Below are 21572 nucleotides of genomic sequence, written 5' to 3'. Positions count from 1 at the left end.
GAAATAAAATGACTATGTTGGGTACCTGGGCTCCTATAGTTTATCAGTGGAAACAGGAGTGTTTCCTATGGACTCCGTATGGGTCATGAGACAGAAGGACCAGGAAAGCTGCCTGAGGTCATTTCTAAGTGGACCATCCAGAGTAACACCCCATTAAAGGTAATAATGACCATGATAATCAAGCATATTTAACCTCTAAAGCCAAGTATCATTTTTGTTTGATTATGGTTTCGAGGGAAGGAACTGTCTTATCAATTAGTTCCCTGGACTGGTGTAGGCAACACTGTCATGGGACTTGCTGCATGGTCCATAAAGGGTGTCTTCGGATGATTTTACACAGACATAATGGAAACAAGAGAACTCAAGCGTATGCCACACAGACATGCATTCAGATCACATGACATTTAGTGTTATTTATGCTTAAACTCACTTCGATATTTAGTATGGTCTTACATGGGAAGGCACTGTAGATATTAACAAATAAAAGGACAGGAAAAATTCTGTCCCAAGGTAATGCTATGTCACAGAAAAAAAGATCTGTCAGTATTTTTGCAACATTTTTTAATGTATTAATTAATACACTGTTACATGTTAATTTTACAGATATATTAACTATACCTTACAGAACCATGGTGAAAAGCAGTACATTCTGGCTATTTTAAAGCTGGAGAATCTGAAAGTAAGTTTAAAACACTGAAGATCATACCCTGGGAGAAAAAGGTTAGTGCTAAGAAACCCTATCCATTGAATAAATCTCTCCCTATACTTCCACTGGAATAATTTTCAAAGTTGTGTTGAATATACTGACATTGTAAGAAAAAGAAAACCTCTACCCACAACCTTCCTACCCACTGGTAACACCTATCAATGCTCTTGTATGTGTTCTCCGGGCCCAGCTACAAGCAGTTTTACTAATATTCTGCAGCACTTCTACAGACCAAATCCCTCCCAAGACTCAAGAATTGCAAAAGCTGTTTGAGTTCACACTTCGGTTGCAGATCACAAAGACCCACAAAGACCGAGCCCAAGTGAAAGGAGAGACTTGTGGGCTCATATACAAGCATGGCTGGAGGGAAGCTGGCCTTAGGCACATCAAGAACCAAGAACCCAAATATCACTAGGATGCTCCTTACTTACAACTCAATGTCCTTGTGTTTCAGCTTCTTTCTAACTGGACCTCAGCTGTTAGGGTGTATGTGTGTGTGTGTGTGTGTGTGTGAGAGAGAGAGAGAGAGAGAGAGAGAGAGAGAGAGAGAGAGAAGGGGGGAAAGGGGGTGTTAGATCCAGACTCACATTCTTATTGCTTTGTGACTAGGGAAGAATAAGAAAATCATCTTCTTTTTCATCTCCAGTTTTTAAACATGGGAGAATAACCTTCCTGGTACATCCTGGGTCATAATCCCACCCCGGGTATAACTGTGGACAAAGGAGAGCTATCAAAAGAGGCATAATCTGGGCACACACCCAACCCCTTGGCCAAGGGATGAGTCTGTTATCAAAGGAACAACACAGATGCTGGGCAGACTATACTAGAGCCACTTCAAAATGCAAGTGAACTCCACACACCATTGGGAAGCTACTTAATGTATGTATATCCTAAAAGAAAGTCAGATAAAAGCCAAAAAATACATATTAACACACAAAGCCTGGGGTAGTCCATCTTCATAGATAAATGACTGGCTCTGACAAGGAGTAAAATCAGAATTCATTTAGGTAAACACATCATTTGTTCTTTCATGAAAAACGGTATCTGTTCTTTGGTTAAGATAAAAAGAAAAGCAACAACTTGATTAGAAGCAGTAAAGTATGTTAACTATTTATTGTTGGTCTTTCCACCAATCTCTAGTACATTATTCCCATGATTGGTCACACCATTCCCAAACAAGAAAAAGGACAAGCACAGCGATCAATAACTGTTTGGATTATTTACACCATTTCTTCATGTGTTTAATATCCATGGTACTCTTTAATCAAGAATATAAAGTCATCTACTTAGGTTTTGCGACTCAAAGTTGGGAACATTCTTAGAATCACATTATCCTAAAGTAATGGACTGGAATGATAAGCAATTAAGTCTGCAAATATAACAACCATTAATAACATACATTTTTTCAAATTAAAATTCTAACAGATATGTATTATTCTCTGGACCTCACAAGTTCCAAGAAGAGTCCTTTTTATCAGTACTGGGAAAATATGCTTTCGATCCTGCAGCCAACCAGTCAAGATTATTTTAGATAGAGAGTGTGATACCAAAAAAGCCTCTCTCCTCCAATACCATACATGACACAATTGCAGTTGTACCTGAAGAGAAAGTGAGTTTTAATAACTGTCACCTAAAAATATGCATAAATTCCTATATCTGATGCCAGAGCAATGATATATTGCACTGTATATGTGCCTACCTCTGTCTGGAGGATAGCTGCCTGATCTGTCTTTAGGATGCCTGGACTCTTCTCCCATTTGATACCCAGGATGCTTAGTAACCCCCTGGGGCAACTGGGTGGTACGGAGGACCCCTCTGAGGACAAGTTCCTTAAAAAACCTACTCCATCACATTTATTTTCTAACAAAAAAGTTCACTGCTCTTCAAATCCTGCTCAGCACTTATAAAACAAATAAGATAATCATTTATATTTTTTCTTTTTGTCTTTCATTAAAATGTTATAGCACACTTGAGAGAACAAAGTCTATATGGCTACACACACTGTAAAATGCTTGAAGAAAACTAGTCAAAACTGCTCATGAGATACACAATTACTATTACTGATATCCTTTCAATGAAATCCTATGTGAGTAAAATGAAAAACACACAGTCTGGGACAAATGTCTATTCCACATTTCAAGTTGTGATCTGCCGCATTGGCATGAGTTTTGGTGAAACCTGGTAAAAGAAAGAGAAAAAAAAAAATGACCAAATTGTAAAAAAAAAAAAAAAACAAAAAAACAAAAAACACCTCACAGCATAAACATCTCCAAACTTGAATGATGTTGGTAACAAACTGCCTTGCCATGGACATCACCGAGTTTCCTCATTATATTCTATTCTAAACCAACAAGACAGAAAACTTCATTTTCTGTATTTAGTAGTTCTCAACCTTCTTGCACATTACAGCTCCTAAATTAAGGATCATTAAGACTCATAACAAAGAGGGGGTGGAAGAAGAGCAGACAGACAATAAAGGGTTCAGATAACCAAGCTCTCTACTGAATGGATCACTGAGCTCTGAGACTACTCAAAACAGAGAAACAGAGTAAGGCTCAAGTCTCTAAATGGTCAAAATAAGTCTAGTCAATTCACAATTTTGTTAAGAGACAACACAGTCTTTGGATTAACTGGATACATATTAATGAAGCTAAGTATGCTCAACGACAAATTTTATCAGAAATTTCATGATCAGAATGGAAATGATAGAAAGGCAGTAAAAAGATTCCACGTTTTTTTTTAAAAAGGAGGTAACAGCATTAGTAATATTAAAAATTGACCATAATTATGTTTGATGTACAGAACAGCACATGCATTCCAAGAAGTCTTGAAGCAGAGAAAAATGAGGACAGGTCTACATTTAATGGTAGAGCTAGCTGGTAGAAGAAGAAATCTAATCAAAAGGTAAGTGGTTTGGCTTAATTTTGCCTGACCTTTCAAGGTGTAATGCCAGGTATAGATGTCTTCATTCAATCTGGCAAATATCCATTGAGTCCTAGTAAGTAACAGTGCCCACAGAAAGCACAGTTGGGGATATTAAAATCTAGATGATTTTTTGAGCCCCTCAAGAATGAACCGATAGAAGTGGGCCTCGCTGGCATTTTGCCTTCCAGAATAAACAGCTAAATATTTTGTTAAATTAGTGAACAAATGAACGAATCAAAGATTAAATAAGAACTAGAAGGAACTAGGGGCGCCTGGGTGGCACAGCGGTTAAGCATCTGCCTTCGGCTCAGGGCGTGATCCCAGCGTTATGGGATCGAGCCCCACATCAGGCTCCTCCGCTATGAGCCTGCTTCTTCCTCTCCCACTCCCCCTGCTTGTGTTCCCTCTCTCACTGGCTGTCTCTCTCTCTGTCAAATAAATAAATAAAATCTTAAAAAAAAAAAAAAAAGAACTAGAAGAACTAGAACTAGAAGAAAGGTTTTAACAGAGGTCAAGACAGTATTAAAAACAGGAGCAGGCAATTATTTGGCTTTGATGAGGTTAAATATTTTTAAATATTTAAAGTTCATTTATAAATTGTTTCTGTATTAACTTCATAATGTCAAGAATTAATGCCCCCTTTTCCATTTTTCTACTAAAAGAATGACACGATCAGAATAAAAAGGATGGGTATGGCTTCATATATAGCTTAAAATAAATGACAGCTCATTCAGACTTGCCAGTTCCAAGAGCAGATATATAATAATAGACAAAATAATAGACATATAATAAATAGACAAAAATCACAGCCCACATGTGGATAGATCTTCAACTCTACTGAAAAGAATAAAAGACATATGGGCTCTGTGTATTTAGAAAGTGTGTCTCACAAACAACCCATTTTCTTTTTTTAAACAACAGAGCATCTGTAGAAATAATTTAATGAAATAAAACTATTTTTTGGGGAAAAAAGATCACTTCCAATAGATGCTTTGTAGCATTTCCTTTAAAAGGAAACTGGCCACCTTAATTTTATAAACTAAACATCTGATCATTATCCTTGGTGTATTGACCCTGTTTGGGGCTCTAACCATTATTTATATCCTCAATATGGACTCTGACTTCTGTGGAAAAAGAAAAAGAAGCTTTATGCAGACTGACTTAGCCTGTCTATTTATAATGAAAAACATCTACCAAACCATCATTTTCACTCTGTTCTCTTACAGTCTCATCAACATCTTAAGCCCATGCAAGCTGAAGCAGATTATCCCGCCAAGGTGATCTACAGGGTGACACAAAATTATATGATTTAAGTGTAGAAGATAAGCCACCGATTTGTCTTCCCAGTCCACTGAAACCCCAACAGTATACTGTTTTGTTCTGGTATAATGCCAGTTCATAATAGATACTGAGTATAAATTTATTCAACTTCGCAAATATATCTACAGCTGGCTTCTTTCAGATTTCACTGCAAACATATAAATAAGCAGTATTCTTATTTAATTTTTTGCCACTGGTGGTTTAGGTGTATTCCTGCCTGGAGAATCAGACCAAGGCCCTTGGGAGTAGGAACTATACCAATTTGTTCTATTTTATTCACATTTCATAACTCAATATGGGATACAACTGGATGTTTAATAAATAATCGTGGATAACTAAGGACCTCTGGAAGTTTGTTTTACCACACGATGTTCAAATATGGACTCAAATTTTTAAAAAAATTTTTAACTAAAAAATAAAAACAGAAGGAAATATTCTGTTTCAAAAAAGGTCCACAGACATATATGTTAAAGAAAAAAAACTATTCTAGGTAACATAAGCATGCATTAGAAAAGAAAGAAAATAACTGAATTAACTACTGAGTGGAAAGAGAGAGACTGCAGATAATGCAATATAGGTGGTGGGATTTCCCCTTTTCTTTCTACTTTGGCCCATCAAGTAACTGTCAGTAACACACAAAGTGTTATACAGAAATTTAACATTTTCATTAGCTGATCACAGCTTTAATATGAGAAAATGTTAACCAGCACATTTTCAAAATTACTTTGACCTAGGTTTTTACCCTTTTTTATTATGCAACAACCTAGTTTGTCTAACTATTCCCTTCTGGAATGCTTATTTCCAGATCTACAGTGAAAACTGAGTGGACCTTTTCTCAAGAAGAAATTTTGACTAACTTGTATAAAGTCACATGTAGAGTAAAATGCGACCTATGCAGTAATAACCACATGTAATAGCTTCTAAAGTATGACATGAAATACCTTCTGAATGATCAAGTAATGTTATCCTCAATGTGCTTTTGTGATTAAATGTATTTTATTAACCCACCTATTAAAAAGAACACATCATTAATTAGAGCATTCCAGTCCCTAGCATTATAGAAAAGCAATCTGCTATATGTGATTTCATCTGTCAGGGTCTAAAGAGACGCCACTGATCATCAGATCCTCAAAAGTGAGTTCTTTTGTTGAGATGGTTCAGCTGCTACCACACCTTTTCATTTTCAGGGAAACACTAACATACAAATTAACATTTTATCTCAACACCCTAATTTGGAGGAAACAAGGCCACATGTTAATGTCAAAAGAGAAGGAGGGGTGATATGGTAATAAAACAGAAACCAGAGGTCTTTTTCAGTGCACTGAAACATGGAAACTAGCACTTAAAAAAAGAAAAGCAAAAACAGTAAAACTCCACCTTTTTCATCCTGACTTACCTACATGAAGGAAAAAAAACCACACACAACAATAAGGGTCCTTTCTTTGCATGTTCTCTTTTGTAGCAAAGAAATGAACATGATGTGGATCTCAAAACTGTTACCTGATGAAGAAGAGGTTAACTTATCCACATAGGGAAAAAATACAAAGAAGAGCTGATAGGTAAGAAGAATTGTTTGCTTTTATCACTGGAGTAAGGAATTCTAAACAAAGTATAAACAAATCTCATTTACTCCCCCTGAGGTTACTGAAAAGCTAATTAAAGATGTGCTTTTTGTGCGAGGTATTGCTGACAGACATCTTTTTTCCAAAGGGAAATTCAAAAAAGATTAATAGACAATGACCCTCATACAGTACCAGAAACAGCTATACATGGATAATGAATTATGCAGCAAAATTGTTTTTACAGGAACTTGTTATGCACTAATAGGTACCAGCCAAGCATGTAGTACCCAAGGAAGAAGTCTATGAAATATATACATGACTTATCAAATAAGTTTTGTTAAATTACTTTCTCTAGGATGGGTAGCTTTGAATTTCTTCCCATTATAAATATATTTCATTTTAACTAGTAGATCCCTTCTTAAAAAGGTATGTGAGAAGCAAATTCTTTTCCTTCAGTTTTTCAGAGGCATTTCACCTCTACTTTTGATTAACTTTCAATGGACTGAGCCATCCTCTCAACTCCCATTAGGTAGGTGATCGGTGATTCATGAACAAGTACTTATATTAAAGGGTGATTATTTATATTATAGTAATATTCTCTTTGTTTTAAAAATTCTTAAATGTATACTCCCCTGATGTATTATGTGCTTTATGAGTCTTAGTTTTTTATGCACTAGGTTTTTCTTTCAATGTACGATACACCTATTTCCTGACTATAACTCAGTGTCAGAGCTCATCATTCTAGTATTTTCCACGGATGGAATAATCAGGCATCAAAGTTAATCAAAGAGAAAGCCATAAATCGTAGCTGGGTTGAAAATAAGGCAGTATCATTTCTCCGTGTGTGGCTCACATTTTTGAGTTAATTTAGTCCAGCCACAGCTGATAGGTAACCAAGAACAAAGGATTGCAAGGGACCTTACAGAAAGTTCAAGCTCCACCTTCTGCTTCCAACAGCCCCTGGTGGTGCCTCCCCCTCCTGCTTCTGACTCCTGAGCCAAACGCTGGCCATGAGTCAGAGCCCGCTCCTGCTCCCACCTGCTCTCATCTGAAGGCACCCTCCCTTTTCATCACTCCTGTTCTCAGTAAAGGTCAACTCCAAAAATGATCACAAATTAATGGTTCATGTCCCGTAAACACCCATTAATCAAGCTCATGATATAGGACAAGTGGCTGGATTTGTTCACAGAAACACTTACTGCAAAATCACACCCAGTGCTCTTTTTTATGTCATCCACGGTCAGGCCTTCCCAGAGTTCAATCAGAGTCAGTCCTTTTTTGCTGTCCACATCAAACACAGCCTGTCAGAATCAAGAAAACGACAATGACAATTTCTATCACAGTAATAATTTTATAACACAAAACAGAAATAACCTCTCAAGTTCTTAAAGGAGAGACAAGACCCAGGACAAAGGACTCTGAAAATCAGCAATGAGAAAATGTCAATTCTAACGATTATATTTTGGTGAGAATAAATGCCAGCTCCCTAATCGGCAATTAGCTGTGGAGCACTGTCGATGCCAGAAAATAAATGAGTGTTGACTATTGATGGCACTTGCCACTTTGTAACCAGTTGTTTGTTTTTTAAACTACTTTCCTTTAGTTAGGTCTAACACTTCCGGTCAAAATTTCAATTAGATGAATAATGATGATTTGAAGAAAGAGAGGAATGAAGAAAAGTAGGGAGGGAGGAGAAATTTGTGGGGTGAATGCACAAGGATGGTGGGGAAAGCTGATCAATGCTGCCGGGTGAAGAGTTACAGGAAATAAAAGACAGGCACTCAGAAGTGCCTACAAGTAACTATAAAGGGATAGTAGTCCTGATCCTGAAAGACCCCCAGGTAAGAATTAAAACTTTCCCTTTAAGGCCTGTGAAGACACACAGGTGCAAGAGAGTAGCATGAGCTCTCCCTCTGGTGCACCTCAAATGAAGGTGGCTGTGTTTGGGACAAGCATGAGAAGGCTAACCCCCCACTCTAAACATCCTTTACAACATTCTGGTTGGTGACACCAGGTGATGGCAATACCAACTGGTATAGTGTGACCTCCGGAGGCCGACTCAACCTGTTGTATCTGATTTAGGACACCTGCTGTTACACTTTGCAATATGACAAACTGAGTGGAAGGGACCAACAAAGTCATTTAATATAACCTCCCACTCAAGAAAACATTCCTCTGAGATGGTCACCGGAGCTCTGCTGGAGAGCTTTCCATGTCAGGAGGCTAACTTGGCTCGGGGCAGATTAGACCATCTATGGATAGGAAGCTCTAACCATAAGAGCCCCAAACTGCTTCCTTCTGACTGTCACTCGCTGGGTCTACAAGTTGTCCTTCAAAACAACAGACACTATTCCCTCTCTCGGCTTCCACGGCTAGTTTCCTCTTACTTGACTTATGTTTCCCATATCCCTCCCGTCCTCCAGATTTACCTTACATTCAACTATTATTCGCAGGCTGAACTTGATTTTCAGCTAGCTTGGAAATCAAACCCTAAATTGCCATTTTAAATACATGCATGCTTAGAAGGCTAATATGTAGAGGAAAAGAACCCTAGCTTTCGAGCTGGACCGGAATTCCAGCTCCACCACACGTCAGCTAAGCAAGCAGTCTTTGGTGAACCTGTCTTTGCATGCATACACAGGTATCAAAAAACCCTACTTCCCAAGATTGTTATACTGGACAAATAAAATAAGCATACTCTGAGCACCTGGCATCATGCCTAAGACACAGCAGGGGCATCGTACCTGCACGTTCTTTCTCCTCAATAGCTTAACTTACTGTCACTTGTGTGTGAACTCAAATCAAAGACCCAAAATGCTTATTAGTTTCCAGTTAATTGATTTTTTTCCCATGAGCAAAACATTAAGAGGACCAGTGATACCTGCATTCTCTGTTTGATAAATTCACAGATAACCTGGTTGATTTTACTGGAAATTTTGGAGGAAATATTCTGGCAAACTTCTTTTTTGTTGGCACAAAAAATGTTCCTTAAAAAAACTTTTTTCAGCAGAGGTATGTGTTTTGAGAGGGAAGAAAATGGTCATTTAGGAATGTCTGTATGCTGCAATAGATTATTTAATTCCAAAATGACAATTTAAAAATTTTTTTAAATGGATACTTTTGCTTTGCAGAAAATGTGTCTGGAGCATTATTCATACTGATTTTCTTTCCCCTGCATTATGAACAACTATAAATTTATCAAAATGGAACAAATAAAAAAAAGAGCCCCAGATTGTGTTATTAAGAATAGGCAGGGAAGGGATTTGAGGAGAAGATAACTGTGATATCATGAATATAAGGCTTCAGTGATCAGGGAGAGAAAACCTATGGTAAATTGACTTACTGCTTTTAAAAAACTTTTAACACCTTTGGCACACCCTAATTAGCTTTCAAGGTCATATACTAGAAAGCCAAGCATCTATTATTAAAATGAAGGAAATTTACTTTTGAAATATTTAGGAAGATTTCCATTTAGTGGTATAAAGTATAAACAAAACCTTGATAAAAATGGAGACTACATTACAGATAAAGCAGTTAATTACAGCCCAGCTGCTGGAGAGGAAAGCATCTTCCACAATCTCATTCTAGCAGCACAAAACTAGGAAATCAGGGTCAAAACATCTCCAAAGCCTCTTTCAAATGGCAAACCAATGGAATTTTCCTTAGAAGTTGAAAATGGAATTCTAGTCCCATATCTGCCATGGCAGGGCTCAACACATTCATTGCCCTTAATGGCACTGCATTCTCATTCACTCATTCAACAAAGATTTACTGAACACCTACTATATCTAAAGCACAGGGGTAAACATGCACCACTGCCTTCACTGAGGTTCCACAGCTGCCTTTCACTTCGCCTTCTTTTTGCTATCATCTACAGTAAAGGCTCCAATTATCCCCATATGCTAATGATTTCCACAAGTTTAGTCCAATACTGACTTCCCTTCTGAGCTCCAGATCCACATCTCTAATTGTTTATCAGAAATCTCTGACTGGAGGGGCACCTGGGTGGCTCAGTCGGTTAAGCATCTGCCTTCTGCTCAGGTCCTAATCTCAGGTCCTGGGATCCAGCCCAGCATCGGTATTGCATCAGGCTCCCTGCTCAGTGGGGAGTCTGCTTCTCCCTCTGCCCCCCTCCCCCTCAGCTTGTGCGCTCTCTCTCAAATAAGTAAATAAAGGCTTTAAAAAAAATCTCTGACTGGATGTTCAGGATGTTAACATATTCAGGAATATCACACCAAGTGTGTCCAAACAACCCATTCTTTTCCTACCTCCCACTGCTCCTCCCTGTCTCTTCCTACAGTCTAGGCTTCATTAGGAAATCTTAGGAAGCACCTCTGCTTTAGCAGTCATACCCAATTCACCATCTAACTAGGTTGAGTCCATCTGGGTCTCTCAAATCTGTCCTTCTGTCCTGTGGCTTAGAACCCTGATATTTCTGGCCTAGATCATCACAGGAGTCTTCTAACTGGACTCTGTCTCATCTCTTCTCCCCCTACTCTGCATAAGCTACAGTGTTCTTTTTAAAATGCAAATATAATTGATCTAAAATCATTGAAGGGCTCCCTACTGCCTTCCAGATAAAACCCAAGTTTCTTAACAATGTGTTCACATTCATTCATTTATTTTTAAGAGAGAGAGTGTGTGCGTGCACATGCATACATACATGAGTGGGGGTGAGGGAACAGGCAAAGAGAGGGAGACAGTATCTCAAAGCAGGCTCCATGCTCAGCAAGAAGTCCTACCCGGGGCTCCAGCGCACAGCCCTGAGATCATGACCTGAGCCAAAATCAAGAGTTGGAGGCTCAACTGACGGGGCCACCCAGGTGCCCCCACATTCCTTTATGATTTAGCCCTTCACTGTCTTTTCAACTGTAGTCTGGAGTCTGGTCCTGCCCTCACTCTACACTGTTCCCCTGAAAGATCCTTGGGTAGGGGCTTATTTTGTAATTCCACCATGACTCTGCCTATTTTCTTTCCTTTGCCTAGAAGGGCCTCTTTGGTCCTACTTGCACTTGTAAATCCCTACTTACCTTTCAAGACTCATCCCTCACCTATCAACTTTCTCACCAAGAGAAGTGCAGTACATTTATTCAACAAGCATTCCCTGTGTATGGGCAAACACCATGCAAAGTCCCGGATAAACAGTAATGGGTAAGACAGGCAGAGCTCAGAGGTTATTTCAATACAGTGGACAGTGCTGAGTTAGGGCACGTACTAGGATTCGGAGAAGCACCCAGAAGACTTGTGGAGAGAGAGGGAAGATTTGCCTGAGAAGGAAACATATAGTTGAAACATAAAAAAAATGAGCAGGTATTAGCCAGATGGGAATGGTGGGAAGAGTATTCCAAGGAGAGAAACAGGATATGCAAAGTCCCAGAAGAACATCGCGGGTGGGGAAGACAACATAATTCACAGCATTTCAATACCGTTGAAGTGGGGAGAATGTAAAGGTGGAAACAGAGAAACCGAGACTGGAGGAGAAAGGGTAGAGCCTGTGAAATGCCTTGCAAAACACATTAAAAGTTTATATTTGGGGCGCCTGGGTAGCGTAGTCAGTTAAGCATCTGACTCTTGGTTTTGGCTCAAGCTGTGATCTTAGAGTCATGAGATTGAGCCCTGCATTGGGCTCCGCACTCAGCGTAGAGTCTGCTTAAGTTTCTCTCTCCCTCTCCCTCTGCCCTCCCCACCTGCTCACTCTCGCTCTCTCAAAATAAATAAATAAATCTAAAAAAGAAAGAAAGAAAGAAAGAAAGAAAGAAAGAAAGAAAGAAAGAAAGAAAAAGAAAGAAAGAAAGGAAGAAAGAGGAAAGAAAGAAAGAAAGAAAGAAAGAAAGAAAGAAAGAAAGAAAGAAAGAAAAAGAAAGAAAGAAAAGAAAAGAAAAATTTCTATTTGATACCATTAGAAGCTTTTGACACTCTCCCCAGGCTGTTAGGCAGCCCCCCTCTATGTTCTTAACTCACCATCCGCATGTACCACTATCACGGTCCTTATCATATATATTACTCTAACTGGGTCCCACTGGAGTCTGCGTGTCTAGCCCTCCTGAATGTGCTCCCTGGGGGCAGAGACTGTCCTCCTTTTTTCTGTAGCACACTGTTGGGAATGCTCTAATTCAGATAAAATGTTCACAAAATGCTTATTAAATGAATAAATGTGTCAGACAATAATGTAGACAGGAATAAAGGATATACAAGTTTTTTAAATGGCACTGAAGTTTAATAATAATATGTTCTATCATAAGGAAATGTAGGTGTAGATGACAGGTGCCCAAATGAATGGCGTAGCACTCAAAGGATGAAGTCATGAGTGCTAAGATGGAGATGAAAACTGCGTTAGGCTTAGAGGGTGGACAGGATTTGGGGAGGCAGGGTCATGTGGAAGGTACTGCAGGTAAGAGCACTGACCTGGTAAGAACAAGGCCAGAGCACACATGGACTGGGGAGAGGGGAGAGGGCTTACTTGGAAGAGGATGATCAAGGGGGAAATGCTGCTGAAATGATCCTTACAACGTTTACCACTTTATTAAAAAAAACAGGATAGAAGACTGCTTTGTTTTTTTTTCAAAGTAATGGATTCTTTTCAATAAGTCCTGTCACCACAGTTTTGGAGGGGTTCAAGAAGTGGTAAGACCCAGGGAATAAACGGTGAAATAAAATATTCTGCCCTTTTATCCAACTTCTATTCTCTACAAGTCATCTTTATGGAAGTCCACATAAACGGTCCTAGGGGAAGGCACCATTTAGAAGAGAATGCTGTTTAAAATGTGGCTCTGTAAAGTATTATGAACCTTCCCCCTCACAGGGCTGCTTTGGGGTGCTTCTTACCACACCTCAGTGAGGGGAAGCAAACCAGATTAATGCCAGGATGCTATCCCTGTGGCTCTCAGCAAAAGGAACGGCATCCAAACAAACAAACCCTAATACAGGTAATTTTTTTTGTTGTTTCACCAAGATATTTGAATCAAAAGGACATCCTCCTAGCTCACTTCTTAGAGTTGTGTCATTCCAGCATTCTAGGTTCAAATCTGGGTCAGAAAAATGACTACAGACAACTGTCAGTGAGGCTGCTCTCAGATCTGAGCAGTTTCCAGTTGTACCGTTAGCCAACATTTTCCATCTAAGACAAAAATCTAGAGAAGCACGAAAATGGCTGGTGTGTTCTGAAGTCCACTTTATAAAAGAGAGCTGAAAGCATGCAAGAACCACAGAATAAATTTCTTGGCTCACTGTGGGACTTTTACCTCAATTTGAACCCAAATGATTAAAACCCAGTTTTGGCTGACTTTCCCAAAATGAAATTCAACAATTTGCACTTGTGATTTGGGAAAGCAAAGAAGAAAGGTAGGAATGATTAATATATTCTTAACTTTATATATATCATCCATTTTAGACATCTTCATAGTCCAAGTAAAAAGGATGAATAAGACTTTTCTTTCATTATACACAAAGTTACCAAGGACAGCAGTTCAAGTCTGTATATGCATATTTCCAGAGAGTTGCACATTAAGAATTCTACATTTAGAAACATTAAATTGATGAATTTTCCTATTCGGTCTACCCACGGATTAAATTAATCGTATGACTACCAACACAACACAGTTTTAGAGGGTAACAAAAAAAATTCTAAAAATGCTTATAAATAAAAAAAGGGGTGATTAGAGTGAATAGAAACAGGCACCATACCTTTTCCGTAATGATGCGGTTGACGCATTGCTTTCCAGTCAGTGGCAATGTACATTTCTCCATGATTTTATGTACATTTCCCTGTTTTAAAGAAGGAACATCAAGAAGAGGAGTTAGGGACCAATTCTTGTTTCAAAGTAGAATAATGACAGGACAAACAGGAACCATCAGAGAAACTGTCTCTTAGGTACAGGCTGTCTCAAAATGTTTGCAGAGCCACGCTTTTGCTTTCTTTCTGGAGACAGCTTCTGTCTCTAAAATAATTTAGGGAGAATACCAAATGAATAGCCAAAGTCGTAAATGACTTAGCTGGGAAACACCTTGCCACAAACTGGACTCCTTAAGTCTCAGCCCTCATATTCCGTAATGAGAAATTTCACTTCTAGTGTCCTGCTTGTTTTCTTCTTTCAGGGAATGGTCTCCTTGACAAACATGAGCTACTATTCACCAAGGACGGGAAGCACACATAACACACAAATGTCTAATACCCTTTTTAAAATTAATTTTGTTTGCTAGAAAAGTAAAACATACGTGCAAACAGCAGTGCCTAGCCTCCCTTCCTTACTTTTAGACCTGTTCTCAACAGGAATCCATTTTATGTTACTTTTCTTCGCATGTTCTTTTATCTCTCTGCACATTTTCCTGTTACCTCTTCATTTTGAAATATTGTGTTTACCATGCTATTTATTTCTTGATTAATCCATTTTAGACATTATCTCCTAACTTATTATGGTGCATGAAGACTTAACTCTCTTACAAAACCCCATCCTCCTTCATCATCCGCAGTTCTTCAGGAGAGCTGTGTCATAATCCATAGTTCACTCCGTGGTTAGAATGTACATTGTTCTGCCTAAATGACCACGTAAAACTGTTCATTGCCAGTGTAGTACACCATGATTACATTCACATTCTCATGCAGCTATCTGCTTCTCCTGGAGTTTGTCTGAGCCTCAGTTTGCTCATTCGTAAAATATGTGAGCTGGCCAAAATTTGTATTTTTTCAGTTTCTTTTAGCTACTGTGCCCTTTCTTCAAACATAAAATAAAAAGGAAGTAAGAGTAGAAAGCAGGTGGGGGGGGGGGGCAAAGTCAGTGAAGAGGAGTGGAAGGTACCAGCTTCCAGTTAAGGACTAAGTCACAGGAATAAAAGACACAGCATAAAAAACATAGTCAATGACACTGTACTAGCGATGTATCAATGTATCAGGACGGATGGCAGGCAGCAACACAACCGGGGACCATAGCATAATGTACAAACTTGTTGAATCACTATGCTCTACACCTGAAACTAACGTAACATTGTGTGTCGACTATACTAAAAAAGAAAAAAAAAAAAAAAGACGGCAAAACAGGTTTTCCCCCATTATCCCCCATCCTCCAACCCCCATCCCCACGTTCCAGGTATAGAGGTGGCCTCAGACATGTATGGAACACAGTTGAAACATTAGCTCTGATGATCTGATTATGATTATGATTAAGCTTCTTTCTAAGTATCAAGGAACAGGAGCCTAAATTAATATTTCCTTCAAGGCTGAAGGCTACCCCATCATATTCCAAATCTCTATTAAAAATGCCAAAATGCTTCTATTGCTTCTTTTTGGATCTAAAAACACCATACATGATGTCGTCATCATCATCTTTTACCCAAGTATTTTTTGAATAAATGAATGGGGAGGAAAACGGAAGGTCTATTGCGAATCCCAGATGGATTTCAAAAAGACAAACTCTATTACTTTAATTTAATCAAAATGAATGTGAAACACATAATAAATGGATAGACATTAGACCTTTAATAACAAGTTTTATGCTTCTGGACCTTACTGTATAAGAACATTTATAATTGTACAAGTAAAACCTCATTTTCACTTTATTTTTAATGCTCTGTTTTCCTTTCCAGTTTCAAAGAAAGTCTGCACGTGTCAGAGAAGCTTAATTAATGATAAATATTCAAGCTTGTACAGTTGTCAGGTCTCCTTACATTCAATGTAACTCAAATAAGTCATGTCACAGTGAATTCCAGGCCTGCCTGGGAACACAGTGAACAATCTGTGGGCCTCTGAAGAACATTTTTTGCAGGGAGCTCTTACTTTGTTCTATTTGAGCAAGATCTGCATCTGGTGTGAAAGAAACTACTTGGATTTTAATGAACAACCAACTCCATTTTAGGAGGAACCAGGAATTTCAATGGACAGAACTAACTGTGGTCCCAGTAGAGACCTTTCATAGACTACTTGCTATATAAACAGTATAGTGTGTGGTTAAGAGTGTGGACTGGAGCCAAAGAACCCGGGGGGTAAAGTCTGGCTCTGCTCCACGCTGGCTGTGCACAGTTCCAGGCCTGTGCTTCCCCATCAGCCTTACCCCATGGGGTTATTGCAAAAGGAGATGCACGCGTCCAGCACTTAACAAGTGCTCAATAAATGTTAGCTACTATATTGCTCATACAAAACATATTTAACATTTCTACCATCTACCAGGGAATTTCTTAGGAGTTCTTAAGTTGCTATACGAAGTTAGACATGTAATTGTGCAGAAAATGGTCTAACCACAATTCCTGAGACCTCAGAACTAATGAAACCACATATGGCTGGCCTAGGAAACTGCCACCAAGTGCCTTCTTGCAGTGAGAACAATGTTGCTAAAGGACTCCGTTCACATTTAGCTCTAAGACACAACACAGATCAAGGAAAAAGAGAAAATGAGAGGCAAAAAGATGAAAGAATGTCACAATTTCAATATTCAACAATAGGTTAGCTATGAAGCCAAAATAGGACTAACTCCCACTCTAGCGCTCTACTCTAACCATGCTGGGCTGAGCCTCACAATGTGGTACGGCAGCTGCGTAGGAACAATTGCTGAGTTTTTAGCATGTAAAAATAAATCCTAAAAAAGAGATTCAGGGTAGTGCGGTAGCAAAGAACACTGTCTGAAGAGTCCAAAGACCCATTTATTTTTCTCTTGCATCTGCCTTTAAATGGTCATTTGGTTCCTCCAATTCTCTGTGCTGTGGTTTCCTCTACAATGGTCTTGTCTTCCTGACCCAATCACTGAAGGAATCACACAAAATGTTCTGAAAGTGCAGTAAACTAGGAGGGGTGCAACCTACACACAAATATTTAGGATCAGTGGGGTCTGGTGCATCCTTATCATTCTGCTTCTTTCTGTCTTTCCCCATGAAGAAATGCCAGAAAAGTGCAGCATTAAACAAGCTTTGACTAGCCTCGAGGGCTCCTGATTTCACCATGCCCTTATATTTGCTAACTTCATCACAACCCTGATGAAGAGCTAAGTCTCTTTCCTCCACCTGCTTCCCCAGTCTTCGTCTTTTTCCCCTTGGTCACTTACAGGTTTCATGTAAAACCTGGGGAGTCACCATTTTCTTTTTAAATGATTTAGGGTCTCGGTACTTTCTATTACTTGCTTCATGGTGATCTCTCTTTAATTCTTTAGATATTTGTGTGACATCTTGCATCTAAATTCTTCAGTAACAAACAACTCTGATTAAATAATAATAAATCCCCCTTGTTATCATGATGGTAAACTTCGCGTTATCACAGTGAACTTAATCCCAAACAACAAGCTCTCTTTTTCACAACAGGATGATTTTTGCATTTGATATCAGCATTTTATTCACCTGAGGCAACGGAGCGTGCATGTAATGAGGTTTTGCTTTACATAAAACGCCATTTTATGCCCATCTTTTCTGTTAAGTGCTTTTTAAATGTGGCTGCAACATATTTCTTCTTTCAAGAAACTTCTTTGGGAAAGCCCTTATGATCAAGTACAGAGAGGCAAATTCTAGAAGTTGGCTGCTCCTTAAGGGAACTTTAAAGCCTTTGTTCATGCTACCTGAACCACACACCACCTGACTCCATCACGCCACATTCAAATGGTAACACCGTCCCTATTCTTCAGGACTTGCTGTCTGAATATTGTAATTCTGACTCAAGGAACTCCAACAGAGCTTCAGCTGTAAAATACCACGTGACTGAGTATCTAAGGGCTGCCAGAGGCTGCTTTCTAGTCCCAAGATCCATCCTTGTACATTCCCGACATCTCTGAACTCACTAGGGGGAGCACAGCTAGCAGAAGTGTGTGCCGGGCTTACAAGACTTTGGGGAGGTAAATAAAGCTATGATCAAAGGCAGAAGCAAAGACATCTCAAGACTGCAGTACGAAACACACAAATTTTTAAGTCAAGAGCGAAGCTGAGTGAATTATGGTTATTCTACCTCTTCTGCCTACTCTGTCCTAAAGCCTCAAGGCTTGCATTAACGCACTGAAAAGAGGGGCTACCTAAGCTGCACTTTACAAGAGAATATTCAATACTTCGTCTGGTGGCACAGTGAAACCTAGGACAGATGTCTCTGGGTTTTTGCCAAAACATCACAAAAGAAGCCTGAATGTTACTCCCCCTTGCCTTTCCTTCTCCCCACTGATCTCCGTGCTTAAACCAGTGAAAAAGAGTCTATATACACACACAAACACACACCTTACAGGGATAAACAATTAGGGAATGTGGTATTACAAAACACATTGACTGTCAAATCACTATGAAGATTGAAAAGAAACACAGAAAAGAAACATGGGATTGGCTAACTAAAGAAAATCAGGATATGCAGGGTAAAAGGACAAGATGGTATTACACTGAGTTTGCACTCAGGGGGTATTTTTGGTCTTTACACAGCACCTATTTGGTCGGGATTCCAATAATCCACACGGGACTTGGGCAGAAAGACTCAGCTAGCTCTGAAGTAGAGCACAGTTGCTATTACAAATGGTTTTTATACGTGGATGTAGTAACAGTGGTTACAGGCACATTCTCAAGGGGAAGGCTAACAAAATGAGATGATGCATACAGCAAGGCATTTCCCTGAAAATGGTGTTCAGGGCTTTGAGATCTCAGAGTAGAAGGCCATTTTCTTAAATATAACACAAAAATCTTTATCATGGCCTTTTATTTTCTCTCTAAAGATTACATCCTATGATCCCTAGACTAAGGATGGCACAGCCCAGCCGTGAACAGGAATGATTCCCTTTTCATTCATGAATGGTTGTGCTACATTGGAAAAGTTTCTCTGTGAGTTAGCTTTCCTTTTAAGAACCATGGATACTCAAAGCCTCAGAATTTAGAGTTATTAGCTTAATTAAATTTCTATAAGACATTTTAAAGAGCTTTATTGGTTATTGGACTGTGTTCTGCTTTTTTTCTTTTCCATTATAAAATTTTTTTGGCAGGCATTTACATCATTAATGGAGAAATAAAAAGGCAAAGCCATGTAAGGATTTCTATTTTCTAAAGGTAAATATATTTTTCCCTAAACAGATCCTAGCCACAAAATAGTTTCATTACCAAATTATAAAATATTGACAAGCTTCTATGAATGAAAAAAAATTGAACCAGCTGTAACCATGTTAATTATAAATTATTCCAACAAAGAAATACTTTATTTACCTCGGGATACTTCTCAATGATGCTGAAAATTATCCCAAGAATACTTCCCAGGAAAGAATTAAAAAAAAAAAAAAGTATCACATTTGTTGGCTTTTGGAAACACATTTGGTCCAAAATAAATAGGACAACTAAACCTCATTTACTTTATATAATTCCTCTCCATAAAAAGTATAAAGACAACGTAAAACCACATTCGAGATTTCTATATGACACCTTCGCTATCAGGTTTAGATTAGACGTAATCAAAAACTTACTCATAAAGACTTATTCCCAATATCCTAACAATATAATTATGATTCTTTTCATCCTTTCAGAATCCAGACCTCCTACTGTAATAAAAATAAAATCTAAACCTGTTTTAGAAAGAGAGCTTTCATTTATGTTCTCTAAAATAGTTACCCAAGCTTTGCTTGTTTCCAATAAATGACAATTATGACCGAATTTCTCTGCTTTTGTGCTCTGAAAGTTATACCCTTAGGAAATATTTCCAGTACACAATACTGAGAACAAAGCACTTTCTTTTATATTGTTAGTGGTAATGGTACCTGCCAGACCAAAAAAGGCTATTAGAAAAAAATGGGGGCCCAAAGGCAGGATACATGGATTTTTAGCTTGCTTTTGCTCCTAATTCTGTACTTTACTTTTACTGGAATATTTAACCTCTATAGCATTGGGTTTGTTTTCCTTTGCAAGGGAAACAACAAGACCTACCTCACAAGAGTATTATAATGACGAGATATAGAGGTGGTAGTCATGAAACTGCTTTGAAAAGGTTAAAAGTGTTCCACATGTTCAAAGTCTCGTTACTATTTGAGGAATTAATGAATTCAACATTTATTGAGTCCTAATGTGCATCAGACATGAATCTCTTCAGCTCTTATAATGGACAGAGCCCCTGCCCTCACAGAACTTCCATTCTAGTGAAGAAGGTGATGAAGGTCCATCAGAAGAGGGGGGACTTCTGTTTTACAGAATAGTTGGGGAAAAGCTTCTCTGATACTTTGAGCAGAGACCTGAGTGAACTGAGGGAGCAAGCCAAGCAGGTATCTGAGGAAGAGCATCCCAGGCCTAGAGAAGAACAGGCATTTTTGCAGGTGTCTGTCTCACCAAAGCCAGGAGAGCCTTCGGGGAAACTTAAAAAGGGAAAGTGATCATTCTAAAACCTTCCAGAAAAGGGCAGATTTGGGTGCAACACTGGGGCAGAGTTAGTTCTGGTGAGGATGCAGCCTGGGATGGTATAATGAACACAAGCTGGACCACAGTGAGTGAGGCTCCTAGCTCTATCACACACCTGGACAAGTTTCTTAAGCTGCCCACATCCCAGCCTTACTTAAGAGGGTCAAGGAGAAGCTAACGAGATTCAGGGCACAATGCCAAGCACAGGGCCTTGTACCTCATAAGGACTCCAACTGTTACTACTTTCCTTCGTTTTCTTGCCATTTTTAGAGGGAAGAAGAAGGACATGTTAAGAGATGAAAAGAAGCCTAAGGGAAAGGGGATCCTTCTTACACTGTCAGTGGGAATGCAAGTTGGTACAGCCACTTTGGAAAACAGTGCAGAGGTCCCTTAAAAAGTTAAAAATTGAACTACCCTATGATCCAGCAATTGCACTACTGGGTATTTAACTCAAAGATACAGACGTAGTGAAGAGAAGGGCCATATGCACCCCAATATTCATAGCAGCATTGTCCACAACAGCTAAATCGTGGAAGGAGCCGAGATGCCCTTCAACAGATGACTGGATTAAGAAGATGTAGTCCATATATACAATGGAATATTACTCAGCTATCAAAAAGAACGACTTCACAACATTTGCAGCAACATGGACGGGACTGGAGGAGATAATGGTAAGCGAAATAAGTCAAGCAGAGAAAGACAATTATCATATGGTTTCACTCATTTATGGAACATAAGAAGTAGGA

The 21572-nt window shown here is 38.9% G+C and overlaps 1 protein-coding gene across 2 annotated transcripts in view; it reads right to left on the bottom strand.

The window, feature by feature from the left end:
* Positions 1 to 1790: 1790 nt before the first annotated feature.
* Positions 1791 to 21572, bottom strand: part of OXCT1 (3-oxoacid CoA-transferase 1) — a 130715-nt gene continuing 110933 nt past the window's right edge. Inside the window, exons 15-17 of one of the 2 annotated variants that reach the window (XM_045787348.2) lie at positions 14197 to 14277; positions 7713 to 7814; positions 1791 to 2884 (exon numbers count right to left, since the gene is read on the bottom strand). In XM_045787348.2, the coding sequence (XP_045643304.1) occupies positions 2843 to 2884; positions 7713 to 7814; positions 14197 to 14277 (225 nt within the window). In that variant the 3' untranslated portion in view covers positions 1791 to 2842. Of the gene's footprint in view, positions 2885 to 7613; positions 7815 to 14196; positions 14278 to 21572 lie in introns of those variants that run through there. The other variant, XM_087867909.1, reaches the window with a different exon arrangement.

Source organism: Ursus americanus, chromosome 15, assembly GCF_024610735.1.
Source record: "Ursus americanus isolate L20-20 chromosome 15, mUrsAme1.1.p, whole genome shotgun sequence".
Classification (NCBI taxonomy): Eukaryota; Metazoa; Chordata; class Mammalia; order Carnivora; family Ursidae; genus Ursus; species Ursus americanus.
Note: the sequence above shows the minus strand (reverse complement) of the source record. Positions and strands in the feature narration are given on the sequence as shown.